This window comes from Petaurus breviceps, unplaced genomic scaffold, assembly GCF_028583685.1.
Source record: "Petaurus breviceps papuanus isolate PSGF00001 unplaced genomic scaffold, PetGlider_PUasm1.0 79, whole genome shotgun sequence".
NCBI lineage: Eukaryota > Metazoa > Chordata > Mammalia > Diprotodontia > Petauridae > Petaurus > Petaurus breviceps.
The window spans coordinates 5,135,319-5,155,393 of record NW_027186523.1 but is presented as its reverse complement, the minus strand read 5'-3'; the positions used below and the strand labels follow the sequence as shown (position 1 = coordinate 5,155,393).

At 39.4% G+C, this 20,075-nt stretch overlaps 1 protein-coding gene and 1 long non-coding RNA gene across 2 annotated transcripts; one reads left to right on the top strand and one right to left on the bottom strand.

Annotated features, from left to right (window-relative positions):
• Positions 1-2,608: 2,608 nt before the first annotated feature.
• LOC138175797 (uncharacterized) lies at positions 2,609-16,803 on the bottom strand. The gene is made up of 3 exons (XR_011172094.1): positions 16,672-16,803; positions 10,054-10,142; positions 2,609-3,344 (listed from the first exon to the last, which is right to left on the bottom strand). It is a non-coding gene; the product is annotated as an uncharacterized lncRNA (long non-coding RNA).
• LOC138175796 (class E basic helix-loop-helix protein 41-like) lies at positions 13,684-18,833 on the top strand. Its single transcript, XM_069106287.1, has 5 exons — positions 13,684-14,415; positions 14,553-14,616; positions 14,918-15,025; positions 15,356-15,467; positions 15,907-18,833. Exons 1-5 carry the CDS (start codon positions 14,354-14,356, stop codon positions 17,082-17,084), a joined length of 1,524 nt encoding a protein of 507 aa, XP_068962388.1. The 5' UTR covers positions 13,684-14,353; the 3' UTR covers positions 17,085-18,833.
• Positions 18,834-20,075: the final 1,242 nt, after the last annotated feature.

Here is a 20,075-nt window from a genome sequence, read left to right as displayed (position 1 = left end):
TTTAAGGGTCTCTTTTTCTTTGTATAATGCATATTTTCAAAGATAAAAAACATTTCTAGGGAAACTTTATTAAGTGTTTGCATGATCAGTTCTTTAACCCACTCATTATTTAGGATATTATTACTTAGTCTCCACTTAGGTTTCTAGATCTTGTTTCCTTTACTGAATACTATATGAATATGCTATTATCTGTTAAGAATTATTTAATATTTCTGTCCTGCATTTATAACTTTTTTCCTGGCCTAACACATGACCACCTTCTGTGAGCAATACTGTGTAATGTTGAAAAATAATTCTTTAATATTGAATAATCACCATAAGTCTATCAAATCTGATTTTTATAAAATTCTATTCAGATCTATAATTTCTATTGTATTTATTTTTCTGTTATAAAATTTTAAAAGAATGATGTTAAAGCATATACAAACATCTTATTATCAAAGTTTTTGTTGCATTAGATATTATACTTTACAGTGCATTTATTGACTAATAATTAATATTGCTAAAAATATTGATACCATTTCCATATTTACAGAGTCTTTCTTCTCTGTGGCAGGTTTATTTTGACTTTTACCTTTCCCAATATCAAGACTACTTTCTTGGATTTCCCTAAAATATAACACATTTTATTTTGGAACCTCAATTTAAGTCCAGATATGTCTTTAGGTTATAAATATTTTTATTTTGTGCAGCAAATTGTGAGACTCTTTTTTCTAATCCATTCTGCCACACTCTCTTGTTATCTGTACCAGTTTAGAGCACTAACATTTAAGGTTATAATTGTTTAAATTTGTGTTTTCCTCCATCTAATTATATTGCATTACATTTTTTAAAAATTAGCTTTAGGTCTTTGTGATTTCTTTTCTTACCACAACATGATTTCCATCTCTTTCATGGACAATATCCTACCCTCAGCTTCTTAACCCAAGCCCACATCTGCTGCTTCCAGTTTTATTGTTATCCCCATCCCCACCTGACACACACTTCCCTTGCTCAGACTAGATGTGACAGGATATCCCTTCTCTGCCACCCAACTCTCTCACATTATCTATTTGAATGAATAACCTTTACCTGTGGTACTCAGTCTAAGAAATACTCATTTAGTTCTTCACCTCCACTACTCATTCTCTTTTCATAAACCTTCTTCATGGGCTCTGCTCAAATAAGTTCTTCTTTTTTCCTCCTCTTCTCTCTATGTAAGGGGAGAATGCTTAAAACAACAAAAACCAAAACCTTGTATCCTCCTTTTCTCAGCCTACATAAGTATCTTAGACCCCAAGTCTCAATTTTCTCACTCACCTTTTTGTTTTCAAAAGTTCATCTGAATGCAATCTAGTTTGAATCATTTTCATACAAAGACCCTACTGTATAAAGATCAGTCTCATTAACTAAGCTCAATTATATGATTATTCAATGATTTCAAAGGTCAATATGAATTAGTTGTTAATATTATTGTGAATTACAGTATCTATGTGAAAGGTTTATGTCAAATGAGAAAAATATGTAAAACCTATACAAAATAAAGCCATGTAAAATGTCAGGTATTATTACTATCATTATTAGTATTCTTATTAATTTCTGCCAAATTTACATAGAACACAATTTCTATGAATTAGACTTTCAAGATGCATCCTAAAGACTTAAATACTGCTCTGCTTACAAATATCTCCACATATTTGTTACCCATTAAAGGAGAACAGGTTCTTTCAAAAGACCTCCTGCTTTCTCAAGAGTGACTCCTAAGACCCACTCCTCCACTCAACTACAGCCACACACAGGTATAGTCACAATTTTTATCTCACCATCTCTCACAAGCATTTCACTTTTGAAAATTCAAAAATTCCCTTACCCAAGCATAATTTCCTATCTTTTTACTGCACCTCTTCTTTATCTTCACCAGTATCTCCAATCTCTACAACGTAAGTATTTTCTTAGATCATTACCCCTACTCACTTCACTTCTATACCTTCCTAGTCTTGATTCTATAGGGGAAGAGAAAGGAGAAAGAATTCTCACAACAACCCTGTGAGGTAAGTGTTATTAGCCTCATTTTACAGTTGAGAAAACTGAGGCAGAAGTTTAATGACTTACTGCTGCTGCAAAAAAAAAAAAAAAAACAACAAAATTGACTCTCAAGAGCCAATCTGAATTGTCTCTGGTATTCTGCAGCTAAGATTAAATTTCAAATTTATTTTATTTGGTCTATTATTTTCTTTAAAGTGTGAATGAGGGGGAAGCCAGGTAGCACAGCGAATAAGAGCACCGGCTCCAGTGTCAGGATAACCTGGGGATCGAATCCCGGGCTCAGACACTTAGCACCCACCCAGAAACACCTGGCCGTGTAACCTTGAGCAAGTTACTTAACCCCAATTTCTTTAAAAAAAAAAATAAAGTGGGAATGAATTTTACCTTCTATAACTTGAAGTACATTTCACATGTGAACTGTTTTCAGAAGTCACTTTCAAGATATTTTCTCTGTAGTTTAGAAAATCCACTTTGTGTTTTGTGGCTTATTGCAAATAGTATTTACTTTTAAGAATACTTTATGCTCAATTCTTCAAAACATTTTTAAAATTACTAATGTGATGGTTATTAAAGAGAATCCATAGTGTTTTCATGAGAGGAATTTTAAAATGTTGGCAAGTTATGTGATTTGGGTACAACACTAACTAGAATGAATCGGTTGAGGTGAGAAATTATGGGTTTGGAACATTGCATATTTGAATAGGCTACCTTTTTTTCTTTGCTAAGTCTTGCTAAGTAGGAAAAGAAAGGATATTTGAAAATAAAAGTGATGTGAAAACCAAAGAAATGAAAAAAATTAAGTAAAAAATAAAGTGGAACTGTTTTAAACATCATTAAAAAACATAGGGAAATGGAGGCTCCAGTTTAACTTACATTTTTCTTCAATTATATTATACACTGTGGTAAATTTTCTCTTATTAAACTGAAGGCTTACTGGGGTGACTCCCTAAGGCATCTCATAATTCCTGCAGGAAGAAAAGCACCAGAAAGACACCTTAGTTTCACTACATGTAATATGTTGACTACCAGTCAATGGATGAGGAGACAACTTGCAGCTACTAGAACCAATGTAAAAACTTGATCCCCTCACTTTGAGTATTTGCTCTGCAAAACAAATATCAAGAAGTGCATTCAGAATACCAAAGATGCCTAAAGCTGTTCGGTACAAATAAATTTTGAAAGCTGAATTATTGACAGAATTTTTCAATTTTGTTCTGGATGTTTGGCATCCTGTGTTCCTGACATATGGTGAGAACAAGATGAAATAAATCCTCTGTTGGCTTTTGTTCAGGTACCTGCAAACATAGCATCTCCCAGTCCTAAAAAAAAAGAAAAAAACAACATAACAAAACAAAAACCTCCCACTTGACCTGTCCAGTTACCATCCCATCGTATGCTTCCCTTTCATTACTAATCCACAGGAAAAAATACCTACTAGAAATGCCCTATTCTCTCCTTACTACTTATGTGTCCACTACTCTTTCAAAAGTCATGATTGATCTTCTAATTGTCATATCAGATGGCCTGTTTGGTAGTTACTCATACTTCTTGACCTCTCTGTAGTTCTTGACATTGTTGATCATTCCCTACAACTATAGAATTTTTGATTCTTTAACTACAGAGATACCATACTCTCCTGGTTTTACTTCTTCTCTTATGTCTCCTTTTTTTGACTACTAGAGCATCATCTACTTCCCACTATGTGTATTGCCCAAGGGACTGTCTTTGACCTTTTCTCTTCTTTTTCCTTGATCAAGCTCATTCAACCTTAAGGTTTTAATTGCTAACTCAATGCATATGATTTCCAAATTTACATTTCTAATCTTCCTATCTCTCTGTGAAGTCTCAGATTTGCAACTCACTTTGGTATCATTGATAGAATGTTGGTTCTGGAGTTAGAGGACCTAGGTTTGAATCTGCCACTTGTGTGACTTTGGTAAGCCACTCAACTTCTCTGTAGCTCAGTTTCCTCATCTGTAAAACAATATGTGATGGGGGCTTGCCTTTGGAATGTGCCTAGATCATCTAACACAGAGGCTCGCAATATTGTATCCTGCACCATGTGTAGGTGGAGGTAGCCTCCTTTGACTGGCTGCATAATTAGAACTTGTGAAACTGAGGCCCTTGCTATTTCTGCCTCATGCTCTTTCCTCCATGCTGTCTTTCCTGATATGTCCAGAGAGTAAGGACCACATATAACTCACAGTGTGGGCACCATGAACTGAATCGGGATGGAAGTACCTTTCCCCCACTCCTCTTAGACCCTGTGGCTAGGAGTATTTGTCTGTTTTATTTTGTCCTCAGTTTCATGTGCTGGCAGTGATCCCCACTGGACCAGCAAGTTCCAGTCATGGCAATCTTAGAAGCAAGATTCCAGGAGGGATGTTGCATTCAGCCAGCCTGGCAGGGAAGCCTGGAGAAGTCATGGGATTCTAAACCAGTGGGTGTTTTGGAACTTGAACTTCATTGTGCTCTATAGAAACTAAGCTAAGCTATTTGTATATTTGGTTTATACCTTTGAAACAAATTGCTTTGTAAAATCTATTCTATTAGTGGTTAAGTGGAACTGGGATACAAAGCACCCACCACAGTACACTTGGGGAAACACCATCAGTGAAGACCATTACAGAGGGCATAGATATCTCCAGAACCCCTTAGGTTACCAGAGAACTTGTGGGGAGGAGGGAAATGTAAGGCAATGTAATACCTTAAGCAAGCAGTAGTAGTGGTCATGGTGGCCAGTGTAACAAATGGAATAGAAGACTTGAAAAGTTTCTTTCAGCTCTGAATCTATGATAATAATACACTCTAATTGCTGACAAGACATTTCCATCTTGCTATCCCACCAACAGAAGCTCACCATATCCGAAACCAACTCTTTCCCCTTAAATCTTTAATATATGCTCTCACTCCATATTTGAAATTTTGAGGTTATCTCTGACTCTTCCTTCTTCCTCACCTTTTCTATGCCATCAGTTAACCAATCCCTTCCAATTCTACCTCTCCATATCTCTCACATCCATCTCACTCTTCTGGGGTCTGTTTGCCACTGCCCTAGGAGAAGATTGTATTACACCTGTCTGGAACATCCCAAATATCCTCCAGGTCTTAATTTTCTTCCTCTTCTAAAATCCATTCTTCATGCTGCTGCTAGGAGAATTTCCCTTATTCATAAATCTGGTCATTATGTGGTTCAAACGTTTTCAGTGGTCTCCTACTATATGCCAAAAAAAGTAACACTTTAGCCAGCATACACTATCTTGCCCAAGTTTTGCTTTCCAGACTCATTGCATAGATTTAGAGCACAAAGGGCCCATAGGGGTCAATGAATCTACTCCCCTTATTTTACAGGAAACCAAGACTCAGGGACTTAAGCGACTTGCCCAGGATTCCCCAGGTATCAAATCAAGTGAACTGTGGTCCTCTGACTCCAGAACCACTCTACACCTCCTCATGTTGTTGCCATGTGTGAACTCTATTCTTAAATCCTAGGGTTCTTTATCTTTTTATTGCATGTCATAGATGCCTTTTGGTGACACCTATGGGTTCCTTCTCAAAATAATGTTTATAAATGTACTGCAAAATATTACAAGGGAAATTCATTATATTGAGATATAATTGTCAAAATATTTTTAAAAGTTCACAGTCCTCTGGTTATAAACTTCTGATCTGTTCAATAGATTGAGCTTTGCTCCTAAGTTCATAATATGGCTCTCTTACTTTCCCTGTACTTATACTGCTCTCTAGGCCTCTCTCCCTCTACTGAATTCATGCCTTACTCAAATGGCACACTCTCCATGAGGACCTTTCTGATTTCCCCTGTTATTAACAAACTTCATTCAGATACTATTTAATAATCTTTGTACCTCTGTAATATATTAATTATGTATTTTAGGTTCAAAAGAAGGGAAAACTTTCTAACAATCAGAGCTATCAAGGCTGGGTGATCACTTGTTGGGAATGCTGTGGAGAAGTTATTGGTCTACAAGCTTCCAGGGTCTAATAAGAGATCTCCCTAGAAAAAGATTTTATTTATCTCATGCCTTCAAGCCACACTATTAGTGCCTTTCCTTTGATATTATCTCCAATTATGAGAGTGTGTATATATATACAAATATATATATATACATATAATACACGTAGTTATTTGTATGTTGTCTCCTTCATGACTACCCCATCTTCCCCAAGGAGGGAAGAGTTTTGCATTTCTTTTTTACCCTGTGCTTAGATCAATAAACCTTTATTAAGCACCTACTATATGCCAAGTCCTGTGCTAAGCCCTGGGGATAAAAAAATAAAAAGCAAAAGATAGAAGGTGCCCTAAGGATCTTACAGTCTACATTATGAATCTTAATGATTTAAATATAAAAGAATATGTTTTGAGTATGAATACCCCTTGTTCTTATGTGATGATTAAAAAATATGTAAAATATTTGCAGAGTACTATAAAGCTAAGTACAAAGAATTATTCCATTAAATGATATTTAGCAAACATGATAATTAGCAGCCTTTGCAAAGCCACAAATGAAATAGAGAAGTCTGTACTACTTGTGCTGTACTACCGTTTTGTTGAGTATACAATGGGGAACCTGAAGCCCTTATTTTGCATATTAACCTAGTACTTTCAACAAACAATGACTTGAGGATTTTTAAATTATATACAGTTCCTGGTGATCTGTTCTGCTTCTTGACCTTCCATCAATCACCCTACTGTGGTACTCCTCATGACAAGAAACCTTCCCCACCCAGTGCAGTGGGTCTTGAGGAAGACAAGGAGATCCGAGGAGAGACAGAGGTAGAGGACAAAAACCTGACTGGAACCATGTTCTTATGACAATTTTTTGTAATGATGCAGAGTTCACCAGTCAGTTCCTGATTTTTGTCTATTTTATTTCTATCCATGGTTTGATTTGAGCACTAAAAATCAACTTGAAAAAGACTTCTGTGAAATTTTCCCAATATTCCTGCATTTAAGAATAATAAATGCATACTAAGAAAATTATCATAACTCCAATCTTCATACTTAACAAAAATAAAAAAGTACCATCCAGGTATACTTCACTTCATGGTGTTTTATTTTCCTGAATGCCAGTCATATGGTGCTGGCATAGGACACCATATCCCAAATAGGAAGGCCAGAGGCTTGAATACTTCTCAGGCTGCTTTGGTAGTTCAGGTCTGGACCCAGGTCCTAAATCTACTCTCCAGGAGAACTGGCCACACCCAAGAAAGCAAATAGAGTCCCTCAGGAGTTCCAGTAACTTAGCCATTCTCTGCTCATTTGAGAATCTAAGACTTAACAATAAAACAATATAGATTCTTCCAAAAGTTGCAAGATAAATATAATGACTGTATGATTTAGAAGAATACACAAGTTGGGGGAGGGGGAGGAACTTGGGGGAAAGATTCCATTTCATTAGATTCTTCTTAGGTAGTAATTTCACTACTGAACCATAGAAAAACAAGTGGAAACCATTTCCTCTCAATTATTAAAAGAACGAAGCTGAGAATTTTTAATCAAAAGCAAAGCATCACACAGTTATCTAATTGTAGGCTAGCAGGGGCCCATTTTGTAACCCCTTTGCTTTCAGCAGATCTTCCTCAACTGATAAAGAATTTACATATTTTGAGCTCTGTAGAAGATTTGACATATAAAAGTCAAGAGAAATATAATGTGCATACTAATGACCAATTTCAAGGGACTAAATAAGGTTAGAATGTTTACTTTTTATGTATGGAAAATGTAAAACCTATGTCTAAGAGTGCTACTAGTAATTAGGTAGCTTATAAGAATGATTGGAGTAGACCTGAGTATATGACGTTAAAAAGTAAAACCATTCAAGAACAGTTGAAAGAGTAATTATCTTATACAAATGAAGTACAAGAGGAAGAACCAATACAGAGGAATTAGATGGGGGAGGGGGACTGTTAGTTCTGGAAACCTACTTTCATCAGGAATGGGCTTAAGAGGGAAAAATACATATAGGTCTAGAAGAGTAAAAACGTCTTCTAAATTTAAAAAAGAAATAAAGCTCTTGGGGCAGCCAGGTATCACAGTGAATAGAGCACCAGCCCTAGAGTCAGGAGGACCTGAGTTCAAATCCGTCCTCGGATACTTAACACAAAAACTAGCTGTGTGACCTTGGGCAAGTCACTTAACCCCAACTGCCCCTCCAAAAAAAAAAGCAAAAAAGAAATAAAACTCTAGGGGATAGGGAGAGGGGAGAGGATAAAGGAGGGATCTTTAGAGGGGAGGGTGAGGAAATAGGTTAAAAGAGGGGTATAGAAAGGTGTTTAGATTTAGAGGAATGGGAGGATAAGGGAGGGAGCTTTAGAGGTGAGGGGGATGGAATAGGTCAAAGGGTGTACAAAAAGGTGTTTAGATATAGGGGAATGGGAGGGTAAAGGAGACATATCTGGAGTGGGGGGTAGGTTAAATAATAAGAGGACAAGGTAGTAGGTAGAAGTAAAGTAGAGGAGTTGGGAGAGATAGGAAAAAAGAGATATACATAAACATAAAAACAAGGAGTAGAATCTCTTAGGGAAAGTATATGTTTATGTATGTATGTATGTGTATATATATGTATGTATGTGTATACATGTGTATGCATATGTATATATCAATACCTATATATAAATAAATCTATGCTCAATTGTAGCCTTGGGGTGGTAGGGCAGCTAGGTGGCACAGTGAATAGAGCACTGACCCTGGAGTCAGGAGGACCTGAGTTCAACTCCAGTCTCAGACACTTAATACTTATTAGCTGTGTGACCTTGGGCAAGTCACTTAACCCCAATTGCCCTGCCCTCTCCCCTCAAAAAAAGAAAGAGAGATGATGTGTATAGACTCACAGAGTCTATCTTCTACTCTGCTGCCAAAACAATCTCCTAATGCACAGGTCGAATCATGTCACCTTCCTAAACAGATGCCTTCATGTAGCTTCCTATTACCTATAAAGTGGTCTCCAAACTTTTAAAAAATGCATCTCTTTCATCAAAAGGTTGTTGAGCATGAAACTGAAGATGTGTATATTTACTTATTTACAAATTGCATGCATATATCACTATACTAATGATTATGTGCATTTAAAAACTTGCACAGAAAAAAATGTTAGCAGGATAAGATGAGGATGAAATAATATTTAACCCTAATGGCAATAAGAAGCTCCTGTAGTTTACTGAATGTGGGGGGGGGGAGGGCAGGAAGGGGAGAAAAGTGGCATTATCACACCTGTGCTTTAGAAAAACCACTGTGGTTATGTTGGAGATGGACTAGAATGGGGAGAGACTAGAAGCAGGGAGACCAAATAGGAAGATAATCTAGACAAAAGGTAAAGAAGGTCTGATTTAGGTGGCAGCTTTGTGAACAGATTGTAGACAGGGGCAAGAGAGGTGAGGGTTACATAAAAAGATTTGGCAACTGATAGAGGGAGATGGAGTGAAGGATTGTGAGGAGTTGAAAATGGCAATGAGGTATGTAAATCTATATGACTAAGGATAGTGATGCCTTGAAAAATAGGTGGATTTGAAGAAATAGATAATGTAATGGTATCTCTGACATAGGTCATAACCCATTCATGCTGACTCATTCTGTATGCTTCTGTCTCTCACTGAAAGGGTGCCTGTTGCAGTCTTAAAGTGATATTAAAGTTATGGAGTGAAGGCAGAACTGTTGTGGGTAGGGGTTAGTTTAGGTTATATCTGCCCCTACTCAGAATAGGAAGGTTAAAAGCTTTCACAGTAGAGAAGAGAGAATTGAGTTATAAGAGTTGGTATGATTGTGTTGTAGACAAGGCCAAGAAATAACTATTGAATTGAGGATTATATTCAACTGGTCTTTCTACCCTCCAATTGGTTTATGACATTATGTAGGGAGTTACTATCACTCCCCTCAAGGTGTCCTGGCCCCTATTTTGGAAACCAAAAGTTGACAGGATAAAATACAAACTCATCACCCTCTTCATTCCCTTTCACATTCTAGTTCCAGGGAATTCAGATTACTGTTCCCCCCCGCCCCTCCAAGCATACCTTCCATGCCATGCTTGGAATTCACTTCTACTTCATCTCTACCTATTGGGATCATTTTCTTCCTTCAAGGCTCAGATCAGATGCTTCTTCTGAAAAAAAAAAAAACAAACATTACTGGATACCACCAAGCCGAAAGTGTTCTTTATCTCCTCAAAAATTCCTCGAGAACTTTGTCTGATTATCTCTTTTGACCCCATCACCTTCTACCTGGTTAATATAAGGTAAATACAATATTTAACTGTAAGTCTTATACAGGCAGCCAGGTGGCACCATTGATATAGTGTCCTGGGCTGGGAAGATCCATCTTAGTGAGTTCAAATCTTACCACAGACACTTACCAGCTATGTGACCCAGGGCAAGTCACTTAACCCTGTTTGCCTCAATTTTCTCATCTGCAAAATGAGCTGGGGAAAGAAATGGCAAATGACTACAGTATCTTTGCCAAGAAAACCCCAAATTAGGTCCAAAGGATAGGACATAACTGAAAATTATTTACCCCTTAAGTAGGTATAAGCTCCTATAGTTCAGGCATAGTGTTGTTTTAAAATGTGCTTTTCTCCTATGTCTTATACACAGTAGGCATTTTTTAAAATTTATTTATTTATTTTGTTTTCAACATTCACTTCCATAAATTTTAAATTTTCTCCCCCTCCCTCCCTTCCTCCTCCCTGTCAAAGATGGCATGCAATCTGATATAGGCTCTACACATACATTCCTATTGAACACATTTTTACATTAGTCATGTTGTATAGAAGAATTATAATGAATGGGAGAAACCATGAGAAAGAAAACAAAAAAGAAAATAGTCTGCTTTGCTCTGAATTCCAACTCCCGTATTTCTTTCTCTGGATGTGGATGAGCCCTCTGGAAATGCTTTATGCCCTTGCATTGCTGAAGAGGGCTAAGTCTATCAAAATCAGTTATCGAACACCATGGCTGTTGTTGTATACAAAGTTCTCCTGGTTCTGCTCACTTCACTCAGCATCAGTTCATAAAAGTCTTTATGAGGTTTTTCTGAAGTCCATCTGTTCATCATTTTTTATACCACAACAGTTATAGTAGGTATTTTATGAAATTGAATTAGATGAAAGCCTTAATTAAATCACCTATACAATATATCTGACAAAGGATCCTCTGACAACTTATCTCCATTTTATTATTAATCCCAGACTGCAAATCAGAAGTCAAATTGGAGTTCTAGCTGTCATTACTAATCCACATTGAAGAACTCATTTAACCTTTATGCATCTCAGGTTCCTCATTTGTAAAAATGAGGTATTTCTCTTCCAAATCAAAGTGTATGACTTCATAAATTATCCTTCCATCATTTACAAGGAGCTTGAGATTGATAAGAACCTGTTCCTAACTATTTTTTTCTTGTATTTTCCCCTTCCTGAAGTTAGCTCAGCAGTTCGTGGCCCTCTCTCTCCATTCAGAAAAATAACACTGAAGCAGGTGATGCTAGAAATTTAAAAGGATAAATGGAAGTGGTCAAGGAGCAATAAGAATTTGGAAAAAAAAAATAAAAGACCCATTTACTGAGGAGGAAGGAAGGATACCAGAGTGAAAAACCAGGTATACAGCCAGAGGTTTCTGAACAAAAGTCCTGTATGCAGCCATGTGCTTCTGAATAGAATACTTTATGTACTCAATTATTCTCTCCTCAACTCCTCCCTCAGCTAAACTCATATGTATTAATTCAGCTTCTTTTCATCTTATTTTAAAAAACAAACTTTCATTTATTGTTCATTACTATGGACATTTATATTTATGTATTTGGCTTCTCCATTCATGAAAAGGATTCAGTAATCCAGCCCTTAAATTATTTTTTACTGTATACTCTGGGATTCACTTCCATGCAATAAATTTCCAAACATAAATTCACTGTGCTCTCTAACCTGAACCTTTGAGTTGATTCAGAAATATTTGCCTTAAAAGGCTTTGCCAATGATTTTATTTTGTGAGGAAAATGTATGCAATACTCCAGTTTCTCTTACTTTGTAGTGAATTGAGATGACAAAAGAATGCTAACTGAAGTCCCAACTAGCCCTCTCCCCCAAAATATAATTTATCACCAAACCACCTAGGATTTGGGGAGGGAGGCATGGCCGGTGAATGAAAGGGTTAAAAAGTTTCTCCACTATAGTGTTTTTTTTTTATGAAACCTTAGAATAAAAAAAAAAAACCCCTTAGGACAAATTAACAGGATTCATTAAAGAATTTTCTCAAACAAGGATGAGCCTTGGTTACAGCCCTATTGCCACCCTGGTTATCAAGCCAGCTGTTTTTTTTTTTTTACTGAGGCTGGGTGACTGCAGCAGGACAGGCTGATTCGATGGCAGCGGCGGCTCCTTGAGGTGAAAAAAAAAAGTTGCTGCAGGCACGTGATTTCCATCCAGACGCGGCTTCCAGCGACCCAGATCTTGTCCCTGCCACCCATACACAGAGCAGGGTCGGGACGTAGCAATAGACCTCGCTCCTTCCGCTTATTCCTACATTAGCTTTCATCCTGCTTCCCAGGCAATGATTAATTTCTTCGGAGATCGACTGGGGAGAATGTAAACATCACACTGGAAGCAAGAAGGAAGACTCCTTGACTGGCTTTCATACAGTTACTGGCCTCAGGATTCATAATGGGTGATTTCATTTTGGAGCCCCCGCCCCCAACTCCGAGATGTCCTCTCTTTACCTACTCGCCCCCTTCCAAATAGCCGCTGCGCTGCATCTGAGGCTTAGATAATGCTCAACTAAACGCAAATCCCAGTTTACTTTCACTAGCAGTGAGTCATTTTCTTGGGGATCGCTCTAGGGAAAAGGTAATCCGGCTTGTGTTTAGGCGCTCTAGGCTTTCTTTTTTCCGCCCCTCTCTCTGGAGTACAGCAGAGGAGGCGGTGGCAGCACAGCGACGGCAACGGAGGCGAGCCCAGCACGGGCTCCCAGTACAGTGATGTGGCAGCAGCCGGTCGGATCACGTTGCTAGCCCTGTGCTTGTACCAGTTTGAGACAGGCTTAAGGAAAGAGGCTTTTTAGGTGCCAGAGGTTGTAAAACGTGGGCTGTGCACACTTCCAGTGTTCATGAGCAGAAGATGGGAGAAGGGCTGAGGCACACAACTACAGCCCAGTCCCTGAAAGGCAGCAGAGTTTAGGATTATTAATTCTGCGGATTTTCTGTGGTATCTTCCCTCACCGTGGCATCCTCCAGTTCCCCCTCCCTCCCCACCCCGTGTTCTCCAGGGAACTAAAAGCAGAAAAGGGACTCAAGCCACCTAGTCTCATTTGGCTATCGTGATTAGGGGTTCCGCAATTCCGGGTGCTAGGGGAAGTTTAGGTGGCATAGGGCCACGATATTGCGGAAAGACATTTGGATTACGACATTCGGACACTGTGACTACAATGTTAATTATTATTTTTTATTTCTAAAAGGAACAGATTACAAATGGTTCCTGTGGCAGCGAAAGGCCATCGGAGCCAAAGGGTCTCCTCTCGCCTCCCCCTTCCTCTGTCACCTCTGGGCTTTAAGCAAACAATTCTCAAAAATCCCCTTCAGGGCCGAAGTTTACCCTTCGTCAATTCTCGCTCTTAGGTCCAGAGAGCAGAGTTCCACCAGGCGGTGGAACAGTTCAAGCCATGTTAATGCACCGTAATGACGGGCCAGAGGAGTCGTATTCCCGTGAGGGAGGAAGCCCTAACTCTCCCGTACCGCGTCCTCTCCACCCGCCTCCTCCTGCCTTCACCTCGCATAGCTTGGCCAAAGTTATTTTTCTTTTATGGTGGCCCTAATCCAGCCTCTTCTCTCCAGCCTCTTCTCTCAATCTTTCCTCGCCCTCCTTCTCTCTACAGTTTCCCCCTCCTTCCTCATCTTCTTTGCCCTTCCTCTCTCCTTCTTCCTCCCCCTCCCCTCCCCCCAGTCTGGACCTCGGATGGTACGTTCCGCACGTGAGCTGGGTGCTGGTCTGGCTGGCGACGCGCGTGCCCTGTGGCCAAACACTGAACAGAGGAGTGCAAACTACCAGCAGTGTGTGTGTGTGTGTGTGTGTGTGTGCGCGCGCGCGGGTGCGTGTGAGTGTGTGTGTGTGTGTGTGTGAGAGAGAGAGAGAGAGAGAGAGAGAGAGATTGATTTGAGTCAGGCTAGAGGGAGACCAACTGCTTCACACTTTAAACACTGCTGCACTGGAGAGGGAGAGAAAGAGCTGGAGGCGCACAGATTTTCCCCAAGATCTCCCAAGAGCACCGTCCCACAAATTAGAAAACGAAACCCCAAAAATTGCAACAAAAAAGAAACCAGCAGCTGTTGCCAAACATGGACGAAGGAATTTCTCGTTTGCAAGAGAGACAGTTAATGGAACATAGAGATTTTATAGGGTAAGGTGCACGCACCCTTACGAATATCTGTCTCGCCTTCTGTTTTTTTCTCTTATCTTCTCCAGAAAGTGGTGAGAAGCCAGAGAAAGCAAAGATCCTCCCAGACTTGGTATTTGATGCTTATTTCTGTTTTGCAGACTGGACTATTCATCCTTGTATATGTGTAAGCCCAAAAGAGGAATGAAGAGAGACGAAAGCAAGGTAAGAATAAGTTTCTGATGATCTTCATAACCTGCCTGGATAGTTAATTAAGGTACTTCACTTCAAAGCAAAGGGCTACACTGCAACAATACTTCAATTTTTTGGCTTCTCCTAACTATGAATTTTAAGTAGCTTGACAGATAAGTTGCATAAGGAAAGGTTAAACACCTGCATTTTAATTGCAGTTCAGTACAGACCAGTAGAAAGGGGTATCTGGTTTGCCTTGTCATACAGTATGTGCTCTTGGTGGACTGAATATAATGTTGATCTCTTTTTCTTTCTCAATTTTTTATATATTAAGGAGACCTACAAACTACCACACAGATTGATAGAAAAGAAAAGACGAGATAGAATTAATGAATGCATTGCTCAGCTTAAAGATTTATTGCCAGAACATCTGAAATTGACGGTAAGGAAGATTCCTTTCTACCCTATGGGGATTTGTAACAGCCTGGTAAAGAAACTCCTCCAGATTTAAGAATATATGTAAATATTTGATGTCTGACAGCAACTTATGTTTTATTGTTAAAGTTTACCACAAACTCAGCTGAATGATGTATGCTCACAAAAAAGAAAGAAAGAAAGGAAACTCATTTTTAACCTGCCTTGTATAAGTAAGCCAGGTTTAAAATACTTCTTTCAAAGGGAGTTTAAGTTTCAGTGATGAATGGAAACCCTTTGGAGCCAAATATATTTTGTTAAATAATCATGAGCCCCTTTCTTCTTTGCCCCACTGCAGACTCTAGGGCATCTGGAGAAAGCAGTAGTTTTGGAATTAACTTTGAAACATTTAAAGGCGTTGACAGCCTTGACAGAGCAGCAGCATCAGAAGATAATTGCTTTACAAAATGGTAAGTCAGTCTAAAGAATGACAACACAGGGATTTATTTGTTCTTTACCCATAGAGGTGCAATTATGAAGATTCCCCCCCCCTCCCGTGGAATAGCAAGCTTACTTTTTTAAAAGAGTAACTTCTTCACTAGAAGTTATGATTTATTGGTATTAAAGATTTCAAAATTCCTAAGACGCAGATTTTTATTTTAAATAGTGGTCAGAGCTTCACCCTGGTTTCTCTCTTTATTCCAGCACAATGACACCCTTCCCCCCAATATCATAGCAACTGGTGGACCTAGCAGGTTATTGATTATTGAAGACAGACATACAGTACAGTAGTCAATGCCCAGTGCCCACGTAATAGCCAGATGCTTTAACATTAGTGTTTTTCTTTTCTGCCATTTTTCTTCCCTCATCCACTGCCTCCCATTCCCGATCCTCTCTTCCTCATCCTAGGGGAGCGATCTATGAAATCTCCCATTCAGGCCGACTTGGATTCTTTCCATTCGGGATTTCAAACGTGCGCCAAAGAAGTCATGCAATACCTTTCCCGGTTTGAAAGCTGGACGCCTAGGGAGCAGAGATGTGCCCAGCTAATCAACCACTTGCACTCCGTTTCCACTCAGTTCTTACCCAGCCCCCAGCTGTTGACTCAACAGGTCCCTGTGAGCAAAGGAAACACTTCCTCCTCCTCCTCCTCCACCACCACCACTACTTCTCCCTCCTCCTCCTCTTCCTCCTCCTCCTCCTCCTTTTCCATCGAAACACCCCCCTCCTCCTTCTTGTCTGTGAACGCCTCTCTGGATTGTACCGTGCAGAAGCTGGAGCCCCAGACAAACTGTGTCCCTGTGATTCAGAGGACTCAACCCAGCTCTGAACTCGCTGGAGAGAATGACACGGACACTGACAGCGGCTATGGTGGGGAGGGCGAGGCCCGGCCTGACGGGGAGAAATACCATGCCCCTGGAGGAAGTCGTGTCACCATTAAGCAGGAGCCCCCTGGGGAAGACTCCCCAGAGCCCAAGAGGTTGAAATTGGACTGCAGCGACAGCAGCAGTCCTGGAGGCAGCGCAGCCGCAGCTCTGTTGGGGCCAAATCCGGCCGCTGCCCTGCTGAGACCCGACGCGGCACTGCTCAGCTCCCTGGTGGCCTTTGGAGGAGGCGGGGGGACTCCCTTTGGGCAACCCTCGGCGGCGGCAGCGGCGGCCCCCTTCTGCCTACCTTTCTACTTCATCTCCCCTTCGGCAGCAGCTGCTTACATGCAGCCTTTCTTGGATAAAAGCAACCTGGAAAAATATCTGTACCCTGCTGCGGCAGCCCCCATCCCCCTGCTCTACCCAGGCATTCCAGCCCAGGCTGCTGCGGCGGCTGCTGCAGCTGCCGCGGCCGCTGCTGCCTTCCCCTGCCTGTCCTCAGTACTCTCGCCCCCTCCTGAGAAGGCGAGCGCTGCCGCTCCAACCATCCTGCCTCCGGAACTGGCTTCTCCTGCGGCCCCCCACCAGCACTTTCCTCTACCCCTTCACCCCCTCGCCCACCTCCCCTTCGCAGCTTCCTCCAGAGAGCCTGGGCTGAGCTCGGACCTGGAGACGTCTTCTCAGGGGGATTCCTCCCAGCCTGGAAAGGAAAACCCTTGAAAGCTTTCCGATTTCGCAAGAAGGATGGGTGGTTAAATCATAATAATATTAACAGTAATACTTAAAAGTACCCTTTTTTGTTTGCGTGATTTCAAGTTCTTGTGTGTCCTCAGTCCCCCGCCCCCCCCTTTCCCCAACCAGGGTGCTGTAAAGATCCTGAGCTGTGGGTGTGTTTTTATTTTTGTTTTGTTTTGTTTACTGTCTTAAAAAAAAACAACTAAGTTTTACCTCCATTTGGACAGTGACAGTTTTAAAATGTTGAACATTGTTTATGAGTAAGGCAGGGTTAACATAGCTGAAAAGTTTCACTTCTAGCAGTTCTGTAGTATCCGCTGGAATTCAATGGAGGTAACTGTAACAGAGGGTATACACTCAAAAAAGAAAAAGGTACTTGGAGCCAGGTTACAGAATCCGGTAATTAATACACTGTATCTGTCCCCAAATAGCTCCTGCTTGCTCTGAGTGGGGTGTCCACAAATCGGGAATGAGAATCTTTTAGACTTAATTTGCTACTCAGTATATAATGTTTAGCTTTATTGAATCCATACATTTGTCTGTTGTTGGGTAGTTTTGTTTTAAGAGAAGCAAAGATACAATTTCTCTACAAATTAAATGTCGCACTTTGTTTTAAGTGGTTTTATATATAGATATAGATATATATAGTGTTTCTAGGTTCCACTTCTTGACTTGCACTTGACTTTGGGGAAGGTGTGTTGAAGAAAGCAAGAAGCACCCTTAGTACAATTTGTTAGCACTTTATTGAGAAATGGACCTTGAATCAATTGACTTACCTTAATTTCCTCTTAGACATGATAGAAATATATATGGCAAGTGCATTTGTACCCACACTGTTGTTGTTTTAAATCATTATGTTCCTGGGTTTTTTAATCTTGCTGTTAAAAAAAAAAAAGTCTGTGTGCACTGAACTAAGAAAAAGCTAAATCCTAAAAAATTACTATTCTTAAAAAAATTATCCTAAATTAAAATTGTATACAATCCAAAAGCTGGTAGAGACATTTGAACTAGTCAGTGTTGATTGAAAATGCTATGAAGGTGTGGCATAAATCCCCATGAGGCCTTTCTATCTCCAGCTACTATGATTTCCCTTTCTGGAGACCATACCAGATACTGGATTATCACAAAGAAAGCTTTTAAAATAAGGTTTAAACCAAGACCTTGTCTAGATATTTTTAGTTTGTTGCCAAGGTAGCACTGTGAGAAATCTCACTTGAATGTTATGTAAGAGGTGAGACACAACAGTCTGACTATAAGTGAAGAAAATATCTGGGTCTTTTAGTCAGTTTGGTGCATTTGCTGCTGCTGTTGCTACTGTTTGCCTCAAACGCTGTGTTTAAACAACGTTAAATCTTACTAGCCGACAAGTTGGCTGTATGTAAATAGTTGTTAATACATCCAATTAATGATGTCTGACATGCTATTTTTGTAGGGAGAAAATATGTGCTAATGATATTTTGAGTTAATATCTTTTGGGGAGGATTTGCTGAAAAGTTGCACTTTGTTACAATGCTTATGCTTGGTACAAGCTTATGCTGTCTTAAATTATTAAAAAAAATAAATACTGTCTGCAAGAAACCAGCTGTTTTAGAACAGTTTAGTATGTGGCATACTAAAAATTGATCTTTATATTCCAGTATTTTCCAGCACTCCATAAATTCTATTACTTAAATATTTCCACACTATTTTGTGATTTTAAAATTCTTACTAAGTAATAAAAAATTTAATATGCAACATGAGGTTGTCTAATAATTAAAAATCCTATCTTAATAAATCATAAGGAATGTACAACTAGTACTAATATCATTACACAAATAAAAGTCATAATGACTTTTCAATTATACAACTGCTTCAAGTTTGCTTGTTAGCATTCTTTTCTATTAAAACTACCTTCTTGGGTATGTGCCCACCTGACAGTGACATATCTGGATAAAAAATAGAAATTTTCATCAATCCCCTGGTTGTTTGTCTGTATGGTGCTAAATTACCTGATATTTGGACAATTAGTTGAATTTTTATATGGATGTCTTACACTGGGTAGACAACCTATGTTCATGGAGTTTGGTGTTTTTTTTTTTCACATGAAGGCATGCAAATATCTGCTACTATATATGAATCCAGAAAGATCATGAGACTGGTCATCAGGAGACCTGGGTTTTGCCACTTGACCTATGAAGTAGAGAAAGTAATTTCACCTTTCTGAGCCTCAGTTTCCTCATCTGTAGTATAAGGGATGCTAGACCAATTGATATCAGGATCCTATCCCAATTTAACATTCTAAGAATCCAAAGAGTTTTCTATAATCATAATGCTTCAAAAGATCTATACTCAATATATATTCAATACTGTAAGTACTCAACTCACCAATGTAGTTTATTACTTAGCAAATAGTTTATGAGTTAGTTTAATGAAAAAGAAATCATTTGGTAGCCAACTATCTGGTAAAATATGTCTCCAAACATAGCTGGTCTGATTTTGTTGTTGGGTCCATCCTTGAAACTGTCCAGCTTGGTAAGAAATACTAGAGTTACCCTTGGAGATTCAGACACCATACCACAGTAAGGCAGAGAAGTAGAATTTTAGAACATATATGTGCCAGTGAATGATTATTGTGGGAAAACTCCCAGTATAGAAACTCCCTCTACCTAGCCAGAAGGCATTTCATATATAACATAGTCCTAAGAGTTATGTGTTATATAGCCTCAGCTCTATAGACATATGTCTTATAGAGCTTCAAGCCACTGAAGGGTTAAACCCACAGTCATAGCCAGGATATGTCAGAGGCAGAACTTGAACCCAGGCCTTTACATTAGCTTCTCCAGCTCATTTTACAGATGAGGAAACTGAGGCAAACAGGGTGAAGTGACTTGCCAATGGTCACACAGCTAGTAAGTGTCTGAAGCTGGATATGAACTCTTGGAGATGAATCTTCCTGATTCCAAGCCCAATGTTCCATCCACTATGCCACCTAGCTGC